General features: G+C 44.4%; 1 protein-coding gene across 1 annotated transcript; it reads right to left on the bottom strand.

Annotated features, from left to right (window-relative positions):
• Positions 1 to 21,543: 21,543 nt before the first annotated feature.
• LOC125556232 (putative cyclin-dependent kinase F-2) lies at positions 21,544 to 22,599 on the bottom strand. Its single transcript, XM_048719006.2, has one exon. It carries the CDS (start codon positions 22,597 to 22,599, stop codon positions 21,544 to 21,546), a length of 1,056 nt encoding a protein of 351 aa, XP_048574963.1.
• Positions 22,600 to 23,294: the final 695 nt, after the last annotated feature.

Genomic DNA, 23,294 nt, shown 5'->3' on the forward strand with positions numbered 1-23,294 from the left:
CGGGTGCAAGCCAGTTTTGCACACGCAGAATACTCAGGTTAAACTTGACGAGCCTAGCATATGCAGATATGGCCTCGGAACACTGAGACCGAAAGGTCGAGCGTGAATCATATAGTAGATATGATCAACATATTGATGTTCACCATTGAAAGCTACTCCATTTCACGTGATGATCGGTTATGGTTTAGTTGATTTGGATCACGTGATCACTTAGAAGATTAGAGGGATGTCTTTCTAAGTGGGAGTTCTTAAGTAATATGATTAATTGTACTTAAATTTATCATGAACTTAGTACCTGATAGTATCTTGCTTGTCTATGTTTGATTGTAGATAGATGGCCCGTGCAGTTGTTCCGTTGAATTTTAATGCGTTCCTTGAGAAAGCAAAGTTGAAAGACGATGGTAGCAATTACATGGACTAGGTCCGTAACTTGAGGATTATCCTCATTGCTGTACAGAAGAATTACGTCCTAGAAGCACCGCTGGGTGCCAGACCTGCTACTGGAGCAACACCAGATGTTATGAACGTCTGGCAGAGCAAAGCTGATGACTACTCGATAGTTCAGTGTGCCATGCTTTACGGCTTAGAATCGGGACTTCAACGACGTTTTGAACGTCATGGAGCATATGAGATGTTCCAGGAGTTGAAGTTAATATTTCAAGCAAATGCCCGGATTGAGAGATATGAAGTCTCCAATAAGTTCTATAGCTGCAAGATGGAGGAGAATAGTTCTGTCAGTGAACATATACTCAAAATGTCTGGGTATCATAATCACTTGACTCAACTGGGAGTTAATCTTCCTATTGATAGTGTCATTGACAGAGTTCTTCAATCACTGCCACCAAGCTACAAGAGCTTCGTGATGAACTATAACATGCAAGGGATGGATAAGACGATTCCCGAGCTCTTCGCAATGCTAAAGGCTGCGGAGGTAGAAATCAAGAAGGAGCATCAAGTGTTGATGGTCAACAAGACCGCCAGTTTCAAGAAAAAGGGCAAAGGGAAGAAGAAGGGGAACTTCAAGAAGAACAACAAGCAAGTTGCTGCTCAGGAGAAGAAACCCAAATCTGGACCTAAGCCTGAAACTGAGTGCTTCTACTGCAAGCAGACTGGACACTGGAAGCGGAACTGCCCCAAGTATTTGGCGGATAAGAAGGATGGCAAGGTGAACAAAGGTATATGTGATATACATGTTATTGATGTGTACCTTACTAGAGCTCGCAGTAGCACCTGGGTATTTGATACTGGTTCTGTTGCTAATATTTGTAACTCGAAACAGGGACTACGGATTAAGCGAACACTGGCGAAGGATGAGGTGACGATGCGCGTGGGAAATGGTTCCAAAGTCGATGTGATCGCAGTCGGCACGCTACCTCTACATCTACCTTCGGGATTAGTATTAGACCTAAATAATTGTTATTTGGTGCCAGCGTTGACCATGAACATTATATCTGGATCTTGTTTGATGCGAGACGGTTATTCATTTAAATCAGAGAATAATGGTTGTTCTATTTATATGAGTAATATCTTTTATGGTCATGCACCCTTGAAGAGTGGTCTGTTTTTGATGAATCTCGATAGTAGTGATACACATATTCATAATGTTGAAGCAAAAAGATGCAAAGTTGATAATGATAGTGCAGCTTATTTGTGGCACTGCCATTTAGGTCATATCGGTATAAAGCGCATGAAGAAACTCCATACTGATGGACTTTTGGAATCACTTGATTATGAATCACTTGGTACTTGCGAACCGTGCCTCATGGGCAAGATGACTAAAACGTCGTTCTCCGGTACTATGGAGAGAGCAACAGATTTGTTGGAAATCATACATACAGATGTATGTGGTCCGATGAATGTTGAGGCTCGTGGCGGATCTCGTTATTTTCTCACCTTCACAGATGATTTAAGCAGATATGGGTATATCTACTTAATGAAACATAAGTCTGAAACATTTGAAAAGTTCAAAGAATTTCAGAGTGAAGTTGAAAATCATCGTAACAAGAAAATGAAGTTTCTACGATCTGATTGTGGAGGAGAATATTTGAGTTACGAGTTTGGTCTACATTTGAAACAATGCGGAATAGTTTCGCAACTCACGCCACCCGGAACACCACAGCGTAATGGTGTGTCCGAACATCGTAATCGTACTTTATTAGATATGGTGTGATCTATGATGTCTCTTACTGATTTACCGCTATCGTTTTGGGGTTATGCTTTAGAGCCGGCTGCATTCACGTTAAATAGGGCACCATCGAAATCCGTTGAGATGACGCCTTATGAACTATGGTTTGGCAAGAAACCAAAGTTGTTGTTTCTAAAAGTTTGGGGCTGCGATGCTTATGTGAAAAAGCTTCAACCTGATAAGCTCGAACCCAAATCGGAGAAATGCGTCTTCATAGGATACCCAAAGGAGACTGTTGGGTACACCTTCTATCACAGATCCGAAGGCAAGATATTCGTTGCTAAGAATGGATCCTTTCTAGAGAAGGAGTTTCTCTCGAAAGAAGTGAGTGGGAGGAAAGTAGAACTTGATGAGGTAACTTTACCTGCTCCCTTATTAGAAAGTAGTACATCAGAGAAACCGGTTTCTGTGACACCTATACCAATTAGTGAGGAAGCTAATGATAATGACCATGAAACTTCAGATCAAGTTACTACCAAACCTCGTAGATCAACAAGAGTAAGATCCGCACCAGAGTGGTACGGTAATCCTGTTCTGGAAGTCATGCTACTAGATCATGATGAACCTGTGAACTATGAAGAAGCGATGGTGAGCCCAGATTCCGCAAAATGGCTAGAAGCCATGAAATCTGAGATGGGATCCATGTATGAGAACAAAGTGTGGACTTTGGTTGACTTGCCCGTTGATCGGCAAGCAATTGAGAATAAATGAATCTTCAAGAAGAAGACTGACACTGACAGTAATGTTACTGTCTACAAAGCTTGACTTGTTGCGAAAGGTTTTCGACAAGTTCAAGGGATTGACTACGATGAGACCTTCTCACCCGTAGCGATGCTTAAGTCTGTCCGAATCATGTTAGCGATTGCCGCATTTTATGATTATGAAATTTGGCAGATGGATGTCAAAACTGCATTCCTGAATGGATTTCTGGAAGAAGAGTTGTATATGATGCAACCGGAAGGTTTTGTCAATCCAAAGGGAGCTAACAAAGTGTGCAAGCTCCAGCGATCCATTTATGGACTGGTGCAAGCCTCTCGAAGTTGGAATAAATGCTTTGATAGTGTGATCAAAGCATTTGGTTTTGTACAGACTTTTGGAGAAGTCTGTATTTACAAGAAAGTGAGTGGGAGCTCTGTAGCATTTCTGATATTATATGTGGATGACATATTACTGATTGGAAATGATATAGAATTTCTGGATAGCATAAAGGGATACTTGAATAAGAGTTTTTCAATGAAAGACCTCGGTGAAGCTGCTTACATATTGGGCATTAAGATCTATAGAGATAGATCAAGACGCTTAATTGGACTTTCACAAAGCACATACCTTGACAAAGTTTTGAAGAAGTTCAAAATGGATCAAGCAAAGAAAGGGTTCTTGCCTGTGTTACAAGGTGTGAAGTTGAGTAAGACTCAATGTCCGACCACCGCAGAAGATAGAGAGAAAATGAAAGATGTTCCCTATGCTTCAGCCATAGGCTCTATCATGTATGCAATGTTGTGTACCAGACCTGATGTGTGCCTTGCTATAAGTCTAGCAGGGAGGTACCCAAGTAATCCAGGAGTGGATCACTGGACAGCGGTCAAGAACATCCTGAAGTACCTGAAAAGGACTAAGGATATGTTTCTCGTATATGGAGGTGACAAAGAGCTCATCGTAAATGGTTACATAGATGCGAGCTTTGACACTGATCCGGACGATTCTAAATCGCAAACCGGATACGTGTTTATATTGAACGGTGGAGCTGTCAGTTGGCGCAGTTCTAAACAAAGCGTCGTGGCGGGATCTACGTGTGAAGCGGAGTACATAGCTGCTTCGGAAGCAGCAAATGAAGGAGTCTGGATGAAGGAGTTCATATCCGATGTAGGTGTCATACCTAGTGCATCGGGTCCAATGAAAATCTTTTGTGACAATACTGGTGCAATTGCCTTGGCGAAGGAATCCAGATTTCACAAGAGAACCAAGCACATCAAGAGACGCTTCAATTCCATTTGGGATTTAGTCCAAGTGGGAGACATAGAAATTTGCAAGATACATACGGATCTGAATGTTGCAGACCCGCTGACTAAGTCTCTTCCACGAGCAAAACATGATCAGCACCAAGGCTCCATGGGTGTTAGAATCATTACTGTGTAATCTAGATTATTGACTCTAGTGCAAGTGGAAGACTGAAGGAAATATGCCCTAGAGGCAATAATAAAGTTATTATTTATTTCCTTATATCATGATAAATGTTTATTATTCATGCTAGAATTGTATTAACCGGAAACATAATGCATGTGTGAATACATAGACAAACAGAGTGTCACTAGTATGCCTCTACTTGACTAGCTCGTTGATCAAAGATGGTTATGTTTCCTAGCCATAGACATGAGTTGTCATTTGATTAACGGGATCACATCATTAGGAGAATGATGTGATTGACTTGACCCATTCCGTTAGCTTAGCACTTGATCGTTTAGTTTGTTGCTATTGCTTTCTTCATAACTTATACATGTTCCTATGACTATGAGATTATGCAACTCCCGTTTACCGGAGGAACACTTTGTGTGCTACCAAACGTCACAACGTAATTGGGTGATTATAAAGGTGCTCTACAGGTGTCTCTGAAGGTACTTGTTGGTTTGGCGTATTTCGAGATTAGGATTTGTCACTCCGATTGTCGGAGAGGTATCTCTGGGCCCTCTCGGTAATACACATCACTTAAGCCTTGCAAGCATTGCAACTAATGAGTTAGTTGCGGAATGATGTATTACGGAACGAGTAAAGAGACTTGCCGATAACGAGATTGAACTAGGTATTGGAATACCGACGATCGAATCTCGGGCAAGTAACATACCGATGACAAAGGGAACAACGTATGTTGTTATGCGGTTTGACCGATAAAGATCTTCGTAGAATATGTAGGAACCAATATGAGCATCCAGGTTCCGCTATTGGTTATTGACCGGAGACGTGTCTCGGTTATGTCTACATAGTTCTCTAACCCGTAGGGTCCGCACGCTTAAAGTTTGATGACGATCGTAATTAGGGTTTTTGTGTTTTGATGTATCGAAGGTTGTTCGGAGTCCCGGATGTGATCATGGACATGACGAGGAGTCTCGAAATGGTCGAGACATAAAGATTGATATATTGGAAGCCTATATTTGGATATCGGTATCATTCCGGGTGAAATCGGGATTTTACTGGAGTACCGGGGGGTTACCGGAACCCCCCAGAGGTTAATGGGCCTACATGGGCCCTAAGGGAGAAGAGGAGGGCCGGCCAGGGCAGGCCGCGCGCCCCCTCCCCCCCTAGTCCTAATAGGACAAGGAAGGGGGGGCGGCGCCCCCCTTTCCTCTTTCCCCCTTCCCCTTTCCTTCTCCAACAAGGCAAGAGGGGGGAGTCCTACCAGGCGCACCACTAGGGGCCGGCCGCACCTCCCCCTCCCTCCTTTATATATGGGGGAAAGGGGGCACCCCATGACACACAAGTTGATCTTCGTGATCGTTCATTAGCCGTGTGCGGTGCCCCCTTCCACCATATTCCACCTCGGTCATATCGTAGCGGTGCTTAGGCGAAGCCCTGCGTCGGTAAAACATCATCACCGTCATCACGCCGTCGTGCTGACGAAACTCTCCCTCAACACTCGGCTTGATCGGAGCTCGAGGGACGTCACCGAGTTGAACGTGTGCAGAACTCGGAGGTGATGCACGTTCGGTACTTGGATCGGTCGGATCGGGAAGACGTACGACTACTTCCTCTATGTTGTGTCAACACTTCCGTTGCCGGTCTACGAGGGTACGTAGACAACACTCTCCCCTCTCGTTGCTATGCATCACCATGATCTTGCGTGTGTGTAGGAATTTTTTTGAAATTACTACGTTCCCCAACAAAAATCTAAAAGATGCTTGGTATAGAATTGGCAATGCTCAAAATAGATCTACTAGGAAGCAATCTACTTCCGTTCTTCTTCGCAATTTTTATGTAGGCATTACTCCTTGGCACCGTTATGTTCTTTATACTATTACCGGAGGGAATTTTTTGGGTAGCCATACTTTTGATTCTTATAATGCTATGTTAGATTTATTTGGCTCACCTCCTCTCTTGGTTAATGGAACTATCTTAACTTTGGAGCATGTAATGCAAAGGCTTGAAATTATTGAAAATAAGGTTGCTACCGTAGAATTAATTGAAAATTTAGATAAAAAGATCCACAGCCGAATCTCTCAATATGGATCTAAAGTAGGAGTTGCTTTGATAGATATTAAAGAAAAGGAACCCATAGTTAATGAGAAAATAAATCATGATTCCGTTAGGATCGATAAACTTGAGAATATCATTACCAACATGGGAACCGCTTTTTCTTCCATAAAGAATACTCCAAGTCCTTCCACTAAAGTTGCCAAGCTTATGTACGTTCCTAAAAATAAGGGTGAATCCTCCAGTAAGGATGCGGATCTCAAATCTATAAGTATTCATCCCAATCTTTTTTCTATCATTAAGGAACCATTTGCTACAAATGAATTTTTAGATCTTGTGCCTAAAAGTTTGATAATTAATAAAAAGAAAGAAATCCCTAAAGATGTTAGATGCCTAATTGAAGAATTGCCTACCAAAGATGGCAATACTTAGATCTATTCTTGCTTGTTATGCCTAGCTAGGGGCGTTAAACGATTGCGCTTGTTGGGAGGCAACCCAATTTTCTTTTTATTCCTTACATTTTGCTCATTTTTAGTAATAAATAATTTATCTAGCCTCTATTTTGGTTGTGTTTTTTGTGTGTTTGTGCCAAGTAGAACCGTTGGGAAGACTTGGGGAAAGTCTTGTTGAACTTGCTGTAAAAAACAGAAACTTTAGCGCTCACGAGAACTGCTGCCATTTTTATTTGGAAAGTGATATTCAGTTAATTATTTTTGCATATGACTAATAGATAAATTCCTCACGTCCAGAAATTTATTTTAGAATTTTTGGGGTTCCAGATCTTGCGCTAGCTACAAATTACTACAGACTGTTCTGTTTTTGACAGATTCTGTTTTTCGTGTGTTGTTTGCTTATTTTGATGAATTTATGACTAGTAAAATAGTTTATAAACCATAGAGAAGTTGGAATAAAGTAGGTATAACACCAATATAAATAAACAATGGGTTCATTACAGTACCTTGAAGTGGTCTTTTGTTTTCTTTCGCTAACGGAGCTCACAAGATTTTCTACTTTAAGTTTTGTGTTGTGAAGTTTTCAAGTTTTGGGTAAAGATTTGATGGATTGTGGAACAAGGAGTGGCAAGAGCCTAAGCTCGGGGATGCCCATGGAACCCCCAAGATAATCTAAGGACACCTAAAAGCCAAAGCTTGGGGATGCCCCGGAAGGCATCCCCTCTTTCGTCTACTTCTATTGGTAATTTTACTTGGAGCTATATTTTTATTCGCCACATGATATGTGTTTTGCTTGGAGCGTCTTGTATTATTTGAGTATTTGCTTGTTAGTTTACCACAATCATCCTTACTGTACACACCTTTTGAGAGAGCCATACATGATTTGGAATTTGTTAGAATACTCTATGTGCTTTGCTTATATCTTTTGAGTTATATAGTTTTGCTCTAGTGCTTCACTTATATTTTTTAGAGCACGGTGGTGGATTTGTTTTATAGAAACTATTGATCTCTCATGCTTCACTTAGATTATTTTGAGAGTCTTTAATAGCATGGTAATTTGCTTAAAATCCTAATATGCTTGGTATACAAGATTAATAATAAAACTTTCTTATGAGTGTGTTGAATACTATGATAAGTTTGATACTTGATAATTGTTTTGAGATATGAAGATGGTGATATTAAAGTTGTGCTAGTTGAGTAGTTGTGAATTTGAGAAATACTTGTGTTGAAGCTTGTGATTCCCGTAGCATGCACGTATGGTGAACCGTTATGTGATGAAGTCGAAGCATGATTTATTTATTGATTGTCTTCCTTATGAGTGGCGGTCGGGGACGAGCGATGGTATTTTCCTACCAATCTATCCCCCTAGGAGCATGCGCATAATACTTTGCTTTGATAACTTGTAGATTTTTGCAATAAGTATATTAGTTCTTTATGACTAATGTTGAGTCCACGGATTATACGCACTCTCACCCTTCCACCTTTGCTAGCCTCTCTAATACCGCACACCTTTCACCGGTATCACACACCCACCATATACCTTTCTCAAAACAGCCACCATACCTACCTATTATGGCATTTCCATAGCCATTCCAAGATATATTGTCATGCAACTTTCCACCGTTCCGTTTATTATGACACACTCCATCATTGTCATATTGCTTAGCATGATCATGTAGTCGACATCGTATTTGTGGCAAAGCCACCGTTCATAATTCTTTCATACATGTCACTCATGAGTCATTGCATATCCCGGTACACTGCCGGGGGCATTCATATAGAATCATATTTTGTCCTAAGTATCGAGTTGTAATTGTTGAGTTGTAAGAAAAATAAAAGTGTGATGATAATCATTATTAGAGCATTGTCCCAGTGAGGAAAGGATGATGGAGACTATGATTCCCCCACAAGTCGGGATGAGACTCCGGACGAAAAAAAGAGAAAAATGCCATAAAAAGAGAAAAGGCCCAAATAAAAAAATGAGAGAAAAAGGGAGAAGGGACAATGCTACTATCCTTTTACCACACTTGTGCTTCAAAGTAGCACCATGATCTTCATAGTAGAGAGTCTCTCATGTTATCACTTTCATATACTAGTGGGAATTTTTCATTATAGAACTTGGATTGTATATTCCAATGATGGGCCTCCTCAAATTGCCCTAGGTCTTCATGAGCAAGCAAGTTGGATGCACACCCACTTAGTTTCTTTTTGAGCTTTCACATACTTATAGCTCTAGTGCATCCGTTGCATGGAAATCCCTACTCACTCACATTGATATCTATTGATGGGCATCTCCATAGCCCGTTGATACTCCTAGTTGATGTGAGACTATCTTCTCCCTTTTTGTCTTCTCCACAACCACCATTCTATTCCACCTATAGTGCTATATCCATGGCTCACGCTCATGTATTGCATGAAAATTGAAAAAGTTTTGAGAATGTCAAAAGTATGAGACAATTGCTTGGCTTGTCATCGGGGTTGTGCATGATTTAAATATTTTGTGTGGTGAAGATAGAGCATAGCCAGACTATATGATTTTGTAGGGATAACTTTCTTTAGTCATGTTATTTTGAGAAGACATAATTGCTTTGTTAGTATGCTTGAAGTATTATTATTTTTATGTCAATATGAACTTTTGTCTTGAATCTTTCGGATCTGAATATTCATACCACAATTAAGAAGAATTACATTCAAATTATGCCAAGTAGCACTCCGCATCAAAAATTCTGTTTTTATCATTTACCTACTCGAGGACAAGCAGGAATTAAGCTTGGGGATGCTTGATACGTCTCCAATGTATCTATAATTTTTTATTGCTCCATGCTATATTATCTACTGTTTTGGACATTATTGGGCTTTATTATCTACTTTTATATTATTTTTGGGACTAACCTATTAACCGGAGGCCCAACCCAGAATTTATGTTTTTGCCTGTTTTAGGGTTTCGAAGAAAATGAATATCAAACGAAGTCCAAACAGAATGAAACCTTCGGGAACGTGATTTTCTCAATGAATAAGACCCAGGAGACTTGGACCCTACGTCAAGGCACAAGAGAGGAGGCCACGCGGTAAGGGGGCACGCCTGCCTACCCCAGGCGCGCCCTCCACCCTCGTGGGCCCCCTGTTGCTCCACCGACGTACTCCTTCCTCCTAGATATATATCCATGTACCCCCAAACAATCAGATACGGAGCCAAAACACTAATTCCACCGCTGTAACTTTCTGTATCCACGAGATCCCATCTTGGGGCCTGTTCCGGAGCTCCGCCGGAGGGAGCATCGATCACGGAGGGCTTCTACATCAACACCATAGCCCCTCCGATGAAGTGCAAGTAGTTTACCTCAGACCTACGGGTCCATAGTTAGTAGCTAGATGTCTTCTTCTCTCTTTTTGGATCTCAATACAGTGTTCTCTCCCTCTCTTGTGGAGATCTATTCGATGTAATCTTCTTTTTTGCGGATGTGTTTGTTGAGACCGATGAATTGTGGGTTTATGATCAAGTCTATCTATGAAAAATATTTGAATCTTCTCTGAATTCTTTTATGTATGATTGGTTATCTTTGCAAGTCTCTTCGAATTATCAGTTCAGTAGCAACTTGATCTGAAGTTTCATGATCATCATCATTAACTTCCTCTCTAGTCGGTGCAGGCACCTCAGGAACATTTTCTTGAGCTGCGCCACTTACCGGTTCAAGAGGTAATACTTCATCAATTTCTACTTTCCTCCCACTTATTTCTTTCGAGAGAAACTCTTTCTCTAGAAAGGACCCATTCTTGGCAACAAAGATCATGCCTTCAGATCTGAGGTAGAAGGTATACCCAATAGTTTCTTTAGGGTATCCTATGAAGACGCATTTTTCCGATTTGGGTTCGAGCTTTTCAGGTTGAAGTTTCTTGACATAAGAATCGCATCCCCAAATTTTTAGAAACGACAGCTTAGGTTTCTTCCCAAACCATAATTCATACGGTGTCGTCTCAACGGATTTCGACGGAGCCCTATTTAAAGTGAATGCGGCAGTCTCTAAAGCATAGCCCCAAAATGACAGCGGTAGATCGGTAAGAGACATCATAGATCGCACCATATCCAATAGAGTGCGATTATGACGTTCGGACACACCATTACGCTGAGGTGTTCCAGGCGGCGTGAGTTGTGAAACTATTCCACATTTTCTTAAGTGTGTGCCAAATTCGTGACTCAAGTATTCTCCCCCACGATCTGATCGCAAGAACTTGATATTCCTGTCACGTTGATTCTCAACCTCACTCTGAAATTCCTTGAACTTTTCAAAGGTCTCAGACTTGTGTTTCATTAAGTAGACATACCCATATCTACTCAAGTCATCAGTGAGGGTGAGAACAACGATAGCCACCGCGAGCCTCAACACTCATTGGACCGCACACATCAGTATGTATGATTTCCAATAAGTTGGTTGCTCGCTCCATTGTTCCTGAGAACGGAGTCTTGGTCATTTTACCCATGAGGCATGGTTCGCACGTGTCAAATGATTCGTAATCAAGAGACTCCAAAAGTCCATCGGCATGGAGCTTCTTCATGCGTTTGACACCTATGTGACCAAGGCGGCAGTACCACAAGTATGTGGGACTATCATTATCAACCTTACATCTTTTGGTATTCACACTATGAATATGTGTAACATTACGCTCGAGATTCATTAAGAATAAACCATTCACCAGCGGAGCACGACCATAAAACATATCTCTCATATAAATAGAACAACCATTATTCTCGGATTTAAATGAGTAGTCATCTCGAATTAAACGAGATCCTGATACAATGTTCTGTTGGAAATATGCCCTAGAGGCAATAATAAAATGGTTATTATTATATTTCTTTGTTCATGATAATTGTCTATTATTCATGCTATAATTGTGTTATCCGGAAATCGTAATACATGTGTGAATACATAGACCACAGCACGTCCCTAGTGAGCCTCTAGTTGACTAGCTCGTTGATCAAAAGATAGTCATGGTTTCCTGACTATGGACATTGGATGTCATTGATAACAGGATCACATCATTAGGAGAATGATGTGATGGACAAGACCCAATCCTAAGCATAGCTCAAAGATCGTGTAGTTCGTTTGCTGTAGCTTTTCCGAATGTCAAGTATCATTTCCTTAGACCATGAGATTGTGCAACTCCCGGATACCGTAGGAGTGCCTTGGGTGTGCCAAACGTCACAACGTAACTGGGTGACTATAAAGGTACATTACAGGTATCTCTGAAAGTGTTTGTTGGGTTGACACGAATCGAGACTGGGATTTGTCACTCCGTGTGACGGAGAGGTATCTCTGGGCCCACTCGGTAACGCATCATCATAATGAGCTCAATGTGACCAAGTGACTGATCACGGGATCATGCATTACGGCACGAGTAAAGTGACTTGCCGGTAACGAGATTGAACGAGGTATTGGGATACCGACGATCGAGTCTCGGGCAAGTAACGTGCTGATTGACAAAGGGAATTGTATACGGATTGATTGAATCCTCGACATCGTGGTTCATCCGATGAGATCATCGTGGAGCATGTGGGAGCCAACATGCGTATCAGGATCCCGCTATTGGTTATTGACCGGAGAGGCGTCTCGGTCATGTCTGCATGTCTCCCGAACCCGTAGGGTCTACACACTTAAGGTTCGGTGACGCTAGGGTTGTAGAGATATTAGTATGCAGTAACCCGAAAGTTGTTCGAAGTCCTGGATGAGATCCCGGACGTCACGAGGAGTTCCGGAATGGCCCGGAGGTAAAGATTTATATATAGGAAGTCCAGTTTCGGCCATCGGGAAGGTTTCGGGGGTCATCGATATTGTACCGGGACCACCGGAAGGGTCCCGGGGGTCCACCGGGTGGGGCCACCTATCCTGGAGGGCCCCATGGGCTGAGTTGGGAGGGGAACCAGCCCCTAGTGGGCTGGTGCGCCCCCCCTTGGGCCTCCCCTGCGCCTAGGGTTGGGAAACCCTAGGGGTGGGGGCGCCCCCCCCCCCACTTGACTTGGGGGGGAAGCCACCCCTTTGCCGCCGCCCCCTTGGAGATCCATCTCCTAGGGCCGGCGCCCCCCCCCAAGGCCCCTATATAAAGAGGGGGGAGGGCAGCCGCACACCCTTGCTCTTGGCGCCTCCCTCTCCCTCCGTTACACCTCTCCTCCCCGCTTGCGCTTGGCGAAGCCCTGCCGGGATCCTGCTGCATCCACCACCACGCCGTCGTGCTGCTGGATCTTCATCAACCTCTCCTTCACCCTTGCTGGATCAAGAAGAAGGAGACGTCTCCCAACCGTACGTGTGTTAAACGCGGAGGTGCTGTCCGTTCGGCACTTGGTCATCGGTGATTTGGATCACGTCGAGTACGACTCCATCAACCCCGTTCTCTTGAACGCTTCTGCGCGTGATCTACAAGGGTATGTAGATGCACTCCTCTCTCCCTCGTTGCTAGATGACTCCATAGATTGATCTTGGTGATGCGTATAAAATTTTCAAATTCTGCTACGTTCCCCAACAGTGGCATCATGAGCTAGGTCTATGCGTAGTTACTATGCACGAGTAGAACACAAAGTAGTTGTGGGTGTCGATATTGTCAATTATCTTGCCGTTACTAGTCTTATCTTGATTCGGCGGCATTGTGGGATGAAGCGGCCCGGACCGACCTTACACGTACGCTTACGTGAAACTGGTTCCACCGACTGACATGCACTAGTTGCATAAGGTGGCTGGCGGGTGTCTGTCTCTCCCACTTTAGTCGGATCGGATTCGATGAACAGGGTCCTTATGAAGGGTAAATAGAAATTGGCAATTCACGTTGTGGTTTTGGCGTAGGTAAGAAACGTTCTTGCTAGAATCCTATAGCAGCCACGTAAAAACTTGCAACAACAATTAGAGGACGTCTAACTTGTTTTTGCAGCAAGTGTTTTCTGATGTGATATGGCCAAAGGATGTGATGAATGATATATGTGATGTATGAGATGATCATGTTCTTGTAATAGGAATCATGACTTGCATGTCGATGAGTATGACAACCGGCAGGAGCCATAGGATTTGTCTTTATTTATTTATGACCTGCGTGTCAACATAAACATCATGTAATTACTTTACTTTATTGCTAAAGCGTTAGCTATAGTAGTAGAAGTAATAGATGACGAGACAACTTCAAGAAGACACGATGATGGAGATCATGATGATGGAGATCATGGTGTCATGCCGGTGACAACGATGATCGTGGAGCCCCGAAGATGGAGATCAAAAGGAGCAAATGATATTGGTCATATCATGTCACTATTTGATTGCATGTGATGTTTATCATGTTTTACATCTTATTTGCTTAGAACGACGGTAGCTTAAATAAGATGATCCCTCATAATAATTTCAAGAAAGTGTTCCCCCTAACTGTGCACCGTTGCGAAGGTTCATTGTTTCGAAGCACCACGTGATGATCGGGTGCGATAGATTCTAACGTTCGAATACAATGGGTGTAAGCCAGATTTACACACGCAATACACTTAGGTTGACTTGACGAGCCTAGCATGTACAGACATGGCCTCGGAACACGGAAGACCGAAAGGTCGAGCATGAGTCGTATAAAAGATACGATCAACAAGAAGATGTTCACCGATGTTGGCTAGTCTGTCTCACGTGATGATCGGACACGGCCTAGTTAACTCGGATCATGTTTCACTTAGATGACTGGAGGGATGTCTATCTGAGTGGGAGTTCATTGAATAATTTGATTAGATGAACTTAATTATCATGAACTTAGTCTAAAATCTTTACAATATGTCTTGTAGATCAAATGGCCCACGTTGTCCTCAACTTCAACGTGTTCCTTGAGAAAACCAAGCTGAAAGACGATGGCAGCAACTATACGGACTGGGTCCGGAACCTGAGGATCATCCTCATAGCTGCCAAGAAAGATTATGTCCTAGAAGCACCGCTAGGTGATGCACCTGTCCCAGAGAACCAAGACGTTATGAATGCTTGGCAGTCACGTGCTGATGATTACTCCCTCGTTCAGTGCGGCATGGTTTATAGCTTAGAACCGGGGCTCCAAAAGCGTTTTGAGAGACACGGAGCAAATGAGATGTTCGAAGAGCTGAAAATGGTTTTTCAAGCTCATGCCCGGGTCGAGAGATATGAAGTCTCCGACAAGTTCTTCAGCTGTAAGATGGAGGAAAATAGTTCTGTCAGTGAGCACATACTCAAAATGTCTGGGTTGCATAACCGCTTGACTCAGCTGGGAGTTAATCTCCCGGATGACGCGGTCATTGACAGAATCCTTCAGTCGCTTCCACCAAGCTACAAGAGCTTTGTGATGAACTTCAATATGCAGGGGATGGAAAAGACCATTCATGAGGTATATTCAATGCTGAAATCAGTAGAGGTGGAAATCAAAAAGGAACATCAAGTGTTGATGGTGAATAAAACCACTAAGTTCAAGAAAGGAAAGGGTAAGAAGAACTTCAAGAAGGACGGCAAGGGAGTTGCCGCGCCCGGTAAGCAAGCTGCCGGGAAGAAGCCAAAGAATGGACCCAAGCCCGAGACTGAGTGTTTTTATTGCAAGGGAAGTGGTCACTGGAAGCGGAACTGCCCCAAATACTTAGCGGACAAGAAGGCCGGCAACACTAAAGGTATATGTGATATACATGTAATTGATGTGTACCTTACCAGTACTCGTAGTAGCTCCTGGGTATTTGATACCGGTGCGGTTGCTCACATTTGTAACTCAAAACAAGAGCTGCGGAATAAACGGAGACTGGCGAAGGACGAGGTGACGATGCACGTCGGGAATGGTTCCAAGGTCGATGTGATCGTCGTCGGCACGCTGCCTCTACATTTACCTACGGGATTAGTTTTAAACCTCAATAATTGTTATTTAGTGCCAGCTTTGAGCATGGACATTGTATCAGGATCTCGTTTAATTCGAGATGGCTACTCATTTAAATCCGAGAATAATGGTTGTTCTATTTATATGAGAGATATGTTTTATGGTCATGCTCCGTTGGTGAATGGTTTATTCTTAATGAATCTCGAGCGTAATGTTACACATATTCATAGTGTGAATATCAAAAGATGTAAGGTTGACAATGATAGTCCCACATACTCGTGGCACTGCCGCCTTGGTCACATAGGTGTCAAACGCATGAAGAAGCTCCATGCAGATGGACTTTTAGAGTCTCTTGATTACGAATCATTTGACACGTGCGAACCATGCCTCATGGGTAAAATGACCAAGACTCCGTTCTCAGGAACAATGGAGCGAGCAACCAACTTATTGGAAATCATACATACTGATGTGTGCGGTCCAATGAGTGTTGAGGCTCGCGGTGGCTATCGTTATGTTCTCACCCTCACTAATGACTTGAGTAGATATGGGTATGTCTACTTAATGAAACACAAGTCTGAGACTTTTGAAAAGTTCAAGGAATTTCAGAGTGAGGTTGAGAATCAACGTGACAGAAAAATCAAGTTCTTGCGATCAGATCGTGGGGGAGAATACTTGAGTCACGAATTTGGCACACACTTAAGAAAATGTGGAATAGTTTCACAACTCACGCCGCCTGGAACACCTCAGCGTAATGGTGTGTCCGAACGTCGTAATCGCACTCTATTAGATATGGTGCGATCTATGTTGTCTCTTACCGATTTACCGCTGTCATTTTGGGGCTATGCTTTAGAGACTGCCGCATTCACTTTAAATAGGGCTCCGTCGAAATCCGTTGAGACGACACCGTATGAATTATGGTTTGGGAAGAAACCTAAGCTGTCGTTTCTAAAAGTTTGGGGATGCGATGCTTATGTCAAGAAACTTCAACCTGAGAAGCTCGAACCCAAGTCGGAAAAATGCGTCTTCATAGGATACCCTAAGGAAACCATTGGGTATACCTTCTACCTAAGATCCGAAGGCAAGATCTTTGTTGCCAAGAACGGACTCTTTCTGGAGAAAGAGTTTCTCTCGAAAGAAGTAAGTGGGAGGAAAGTGGAACTTGATGAAGTTTTACCTCTTGAACCGGAGAGTAGCGCAGCTCAAGAAAATGTTTCTGTGGTGCCTCCACCGACTAGAGAGGAAGTTGATGATGATGATCATGAAACTTCAGATCAAGTTGCTACTGAACTTCGTAGGTCCACGAGGACACGTTCCGCACCAGAGTGGTACGGCAACCCTGTCTTGGAAATCATGTTGTTCGACAACGGTGAACCTTCGAACTATGAAGAAGCGATGGCGGGCCCGGGTTCCGACAAATGGCTGGAAGCCATGAAATCCGAGATAGGATCCATGTATGAAAACAAAGTATGGACTTTGACTGACTTGCCCGATGATCGGCGAGCCATAGAAAATAAATGGATCTTTAAGAAGAAGATAGACGCGGATGGTAATGTGACCATCTGTAAAGCTCGGCTTGTCGCTGAGGGTTATCGAAAAGTTCAAGGGGTTGACTACGATGAGACTTTCTCACCCGTAGCGAAGCTGAAGTCCATCTGAATCATGTTAGCAATTGCCGCATTCTATGATTATGAGATATGGCAAATGGACGTCAAAACGTCATTCCTTAATGGTTTCCTTAAGGAAGAATTGTATATGATGCAGCCGGAAGGTTTTGTCGATTCTAAGAATGCTGACAAGGTGTGCAAGCTCCAACGCTCGATTTATGGGATGGTGCAAGCATCTCGGAGTTGGAACATTCGTTTTGATGAGATGATCAAAGCGTTTGGGTTTACGCAGACTTATGGAGAAGCCTGCATTTACAAGAAAGTGAGTGGGAGCTCTGTAGCATTTCTCATATTGTATGTGGATGACATACTATTGATGGGAAATGATATAGAATTCTTGGAAAGCATAAAGGCCTACTTGAACAAGTGTTTTTCAATGAAGGATCTTGGAGAAGCTGCTTATATATTAGGCATCAAGATCTATAGAGATAGATCGAGACGCCTCATTGGTCTTTCACAGAGTACGTACCTTGACGTGATGCCTATATACATGATCATACCTAGATATTCTCATAACTATGCTCAATTTTGTCAATTGCTCAACAGTAATTTGTTCACCCACCATAGAATACTTATGCTCTCGAGAGAAGCCACTAGTGAAACCTATGGCCGCCGGGTCTATCTTTATCATATTAATCTCCTACTACTTAGTTATTTCATTTCCTATTTACTTTGCATCTTTATCATAAAAATACCAAAAATATTATCTTTATCATATCTATCAGATCTCACTCTCGTAAGTGGCCTTATAGGAATTGGCAACCCCTATTTGTGTTGGTTGCGAGGATTCATTTGTTTTGTGCAGGTAAGAGGGACTCGCGCGTAGCCTCCTACTGGATTGATACATTGGTTCTCAAAAACTGAGGGAAATACTTACGCTACTTTGATGCATCATCCCTTCCTCTTTGGGGAAAACCAACGCAGTGGTCAAGAGATAGCAAAAAACATTGAAAAGTAATAAGTAGATGATGGGTTGCTAGAGTGATAGAAGCTTAAACCCTAATTTATGTGTTGCTTCATAAGGGGCTCATTTGGATCCACATGTTTCATGTTATGGTTAGATTTATCTTAATTTTTTCATAGTTGCGGATGCATGTGAGAGGGGTTAATCATAAGTGGGAGGCTTGTCCAAGTAAGAATAGCACCCAAGCACCGGTCCACCCACGTATCAAATTATCAAAGTAACGAACGTGAACCATATGAGCATGATGAAAATAACTTGATGATAATTCACATGTGTCCTCAAGAGGGCTTTGCTTTATATAAAAGTTGGTCCAGACTTGTCCTTTGCTATAAATGGGATTGGGCCACCTTGCTGCACCTCTGCTACACTTGTTACTTCTTACCCGTTATGAATTATCTTACTACCAAATTATTTGTTACCAATAATTTCAGTGCTTGCAGAAAATACCTTGTTGAAAACCGTTTGTCATTTTCTTCTGCTCCTCGTTGGGTTCGACACTCTTACTTATCGAAAAAACTATGATTGATCCCGTATATTTGTGGGTCATCAGTGCTTCTTATGTATTTTTGCATTTTTTGTCGCGAGACGTTTACTGCTCTCTTTCGTCCGTGGGCTGGCCACTAGTGTTGCCTGTAGGCGCCCGTTCGCTTCCACGGCGCCGAACGCACCAAATAGAAGCTCCCCTAAAAGGTGCCTTCTCTCGCTCATGGTCAACTGCGGACGCGTCAGTTTGCAGCCCAAAGATATATTCGACCAATATACAATCTCATGCACACTAGCGATCAATGCAATCCAAATCTTGCGAATCAACCTGTGGTTGAGTTGGTTAGGTGGACAGTGGTATCCCCAACCCACCAGGGTTCAAATCCTGGTGCTCGCATTATTCCTGGATTTATTTCAGGATTTCCGGCGATGCGCTTTCAGTGGGAGGAGACATTCCCGTCGACGACGAGGCGCCTACGGTGACTTCGTAAATCTCAAAATGATATGCCGGCTCAGTCTCTCGGAGGTGCTCATAGGGGTAGGGTGTGCGTGTGTGCGTTCATGGGGGTGAGTGTATGCGCGTGTATATGAGCGCTTGTGTCTGTACTGATGCTCAAAAAAAATGCAATCCAAATCTTTGGTATGGAATCAAAGTATATATATTTTTGGGCTGCAAACAAATAGTTCCAAACTATTTCAAAATCAATTGTGTTAAACAGAAGCCCAAAAATAGTCTTTGCAGTAGTTAGAGATCAGGCTGAAGCATCGACGTCGCTGGCGAACCATGAGACGTGCAGTGTCGTGCAGCGAAAGAAGAGTTGGTGCAGCGCGTCCGCGTGGATCGTCTCCTCCTCGTCCGATCTCTCTCGAACAGTCGGTCGCCGGATCCCACATACAAGTTTGCTAGAGCGACGCAGGTGCACTGTCTCTAACGGTATCCGCGCGTGTAAGAGGAACGTCATGCGGCGAACTGCTAGGTCCGATCACACAACCGGCGGCAAGTGGAGGTGTCTATTCACAACACATGCAAATCCTAGTGATAACGCCAAAGCGATCAATCGCATGAGTGTGCGGCACCTTCACTTTATATAGGCATCTGTCGCGGGCTCAACACTTGGGCCTCGCATGAACCCTAAAGCCCATAAGTCTACTCGGCCACAATCCAAATACAGCTCGGATCACATCCGACCAGTGTCCTCGGATCCGACCTCGTAGGTTCTTTCCCTTAAGCGCGCGACCCCTTAGGTTCAAGCCGGCTTGGTCGCAGTTCGGATCACCTCCGAACTGCACGGTTGGTAGCGGCCCCTAGCAAGGCATGCCGAACACCAAGCAGACTATGAAGCTGGTTAGGCGAACCGTACATCATGCTTCTGTTCCCTTTGCCACACTATACATGTTGTCGGGCTCAAGGCAAGTCTGTCATCCTTGTGCTAGCCTGACCTCTTTCTCGTTCCAGTGATGCCGACCATAAACCAGATTATCTCATAATCCTTGTCGCATGGCCATGCTTATCCTGATCGGATCACACGAGGGGCCTAGAGTATATCTCTCCTGATCGGAGGGACAAATCTCATCTTGCTCGACCATGTCTCGCGGCATGGGTCTGGACAAGCCCGAAACCTACCTTTGTAACTACCCAGTCACGGAGTAGCGTTTGGTTGGCCCAAATCAAGTCTGTCACCATCCCGAGTACATGCGCCAGCTCAGGTTTTAGGACATAGAACGTATGTTGTACTAGAAACTCACAGATGACATATCGATGCGTCTCATAGTTGGGTCTGTCCGACTCGGACCGATCTCAACTCGGATCCGAATACGTCGAATCCGACCAGATCATCCCGAGTCCATATTATCCGGTTAGCATCCAATGCTCCATGACTAGTGAGACCAAGCCATCGACCGTGTTATATGCTAGTCTAGTCGGCTGCGCGTCCACACAGCCCTTTCGACTAGGGACCTTTTAGGACGTTCATCATATAATGCATAGTCCTACAAACAAGTCACGTACTTTCTGATACAGATCATTGATAATGTCCAAGGACTATCTTTATTCATAAACACATAGAAAATAACATCATACATGATTGCCTCTAGGGCATATCTCCAACACCCCCCCCCCCCCTCACTAGGCGTGCGTGCCCCGAAGGTAATCTTCCAAAGCATGTACTTTGTCCGTGTGGCCCTCCTTGGGCCTGTCGGGACATGCAACACATGCATGGGGTCCTCCACAGCACGCAGCGCCCCGATAAGGCACCTCCTCTCACTCGTGGTCAAGTGCGGATGCGTTAGTTTTCAGCCAAAAGGCATTCCCTCTATTTTGATTTAGTCCACATATTAGCTTTGGTCAAAGTCAAACTTGGTAAATTTTGACAAAGTGTATAGACAAAGTTATTAACATATACAATAACAAATCAATACTATTAGATTTATTATTGAATGCATTTTCACATCATATAGATTTGTTATGATAATTGTTTATATTATTTTCTATAAACTTGGTCAAACTTTATGAGGTTGGACTTCAGTCGACTCTAATGTGCAGAGTAAATAAAAACGGAAGAAGTATATTCGATCAGGACTGGGATCAGGTGACTTGCCCATGGCCAGTCACGCTGTAACATGCAGCCACCAATCCATCGTTCATTCAACATCCAATGGAGAGGACTGATCCATGAGGAAACCAGCCAACACTTAGTAGTGTTTAGGACGCCTACAGTTGTAGTTTTATGTTCTTGCAACAAGCTATACACCAAGTGCTCTTCACTTGACCAACATACAATCTCATGCACATTTGTGATCAACGCAATACAAATCATTGGTGACGTTGGCAAACCATGGTCGCCTGAGCGCGGTGGTGGCCGACAACCTCTTGTCGACGTTGCACGAGAGGAGCCCCTTGAGGACTTCGAAGCCTTCTTTGGAGAGGAGGTCCTCTGGGAAGTGCTCACGGAGCTTGTTGCGGGAAATGACATGCGGCGGCGTCACCAGCTTCCCGGCGAGCGGCAATGACTCGTAGTCTGGCCAGGTGGTGAACAATGGCACGCCGAGAACGCGGAAGATGGCGAGGAGCTGTTGGGCGTCGTCGTCCCCGTCGAAGAGCGGCTTCCCGGAGAGGAGCTCGGCCATGACGCAGCCGAGGGACCACATATCAACCGTGGCGTCGTAGTCGGTCTTGCCGAGGAGCATCTCCGGCGCCATGTATCGGCGTGTGCCGTGCTGGCCGTACGGCGCGGGCTCGGACATGGACACCGCGAGCCCTAGGTCGCAGATCTTGACGCTGCTGATGCCGTCTGCGCCGACGAGGATGTTCCCCGGCTTGATGTCGCGGTGGATGATGCGCAGCCCGTGCATGTGCTTGGCGGCGCCGAGGAGCTGCTCCATGATGCAGCGCACGTCGGCCTCGGGGAACGGCCGGCCGCGGCGGTGCTCGTGGAGGACGTCGTGCAGGTTGGGCCCGACGCACTCCATCACGACGGAGAGCTTCCGGGTGAAGGGGTCGAGCGAGAGCGCCCGGAGCTCGACGATGGCGCGGTGGCGGTGGCACGCGGCGAGGAACGCCGCCTCGCGCAGCGTACGGGCGTCGGCGCAGCCGCACGCGATGCCGGCGCCCTCGTGCACGCAGGGGAGCGGTTTCTTGACGGCGACGGTCCAGCCGTTGGTGAGGTGGCGCGCCTCCACGACGCCGCCGTAGGCGCCCACGCCGAGCGCGCGCGTCTCCTGGTAGTCGGTGGAGCTCCAGTAGCGCGCCCTGTTGCAGAAGGTGAGCCTCGGGGCGCCGCCGCTCATGTCCACCTTGAAGTCGGGGTGGTCGCCGGGGAAGACGCGCTTGATGGCCATCGATCGGGAACGGAGGAGGAGGTCGATGGAAGAAGCGGCGCGGCAGAAAAGGAAAGGAGACGAGCAGAGCAGAGGAGAGGAGAGGATCGCATGGTGGCGGCTGTATATATAGAGGTTGGGATGCCCAGCGTCAGCGAGACGTGCTCGACTGCTCCCCGGACTCGAAGTCAACCCGCTGCGTGGCTTGGGCGAGACCGAGACTGCAACGGGATCATGTACGCGTTCGGATTCCTAGCCGCAGAGGAGGAAAAAGGAACTGCCTACGGGTCACTTGCCCGATTTCGGTTTTGCTGGAGAGTGGTTCATCTACGGGGCTGCACAGATTACCTAGTGCATGGACCCAACGTCTGTGGTTCCTTTGAGGTTCATGCTATTTTATTTTTTGTTGTCACAATTTATCTCGTTTCAGAATGTTTTGTTCATTTTTTTTAATTTCACTGTGTATCATCACTTTTCATTATGTGCTAATAAAAAAATGCTCTTATTTTGGATCGTTTTTAATATACACGATAATATATAACAATGAGACATTAATATACACTTTGGAACAAGAGGAAAAAGCAAATGTAACGCTAACAAATTTTGGAAATGGTCAAAAAAACAAAGCATGAATCTCAAAGTAACCACAGACCATGGATCCGTGCATGATAGAATTGCTTTCTCCGGGAAATACATTTTGGTTCCTGGTTGTATAT

The sequence above is a fragment of the Triticum urartu genome, chromosome 5A, assembly GCF_056163025.1.
Source record: "Triticum urartu cultivar PI428250 chromosome 5A, HENAU_Tu73, whole genome shotgun sequence".
Taxonomy (NCBI): Eukaryota; Viridiplantae; Streptophyta; class Magnoliopsida; order Poales; family Poaceae; genus Triticum; species Triticum urartu.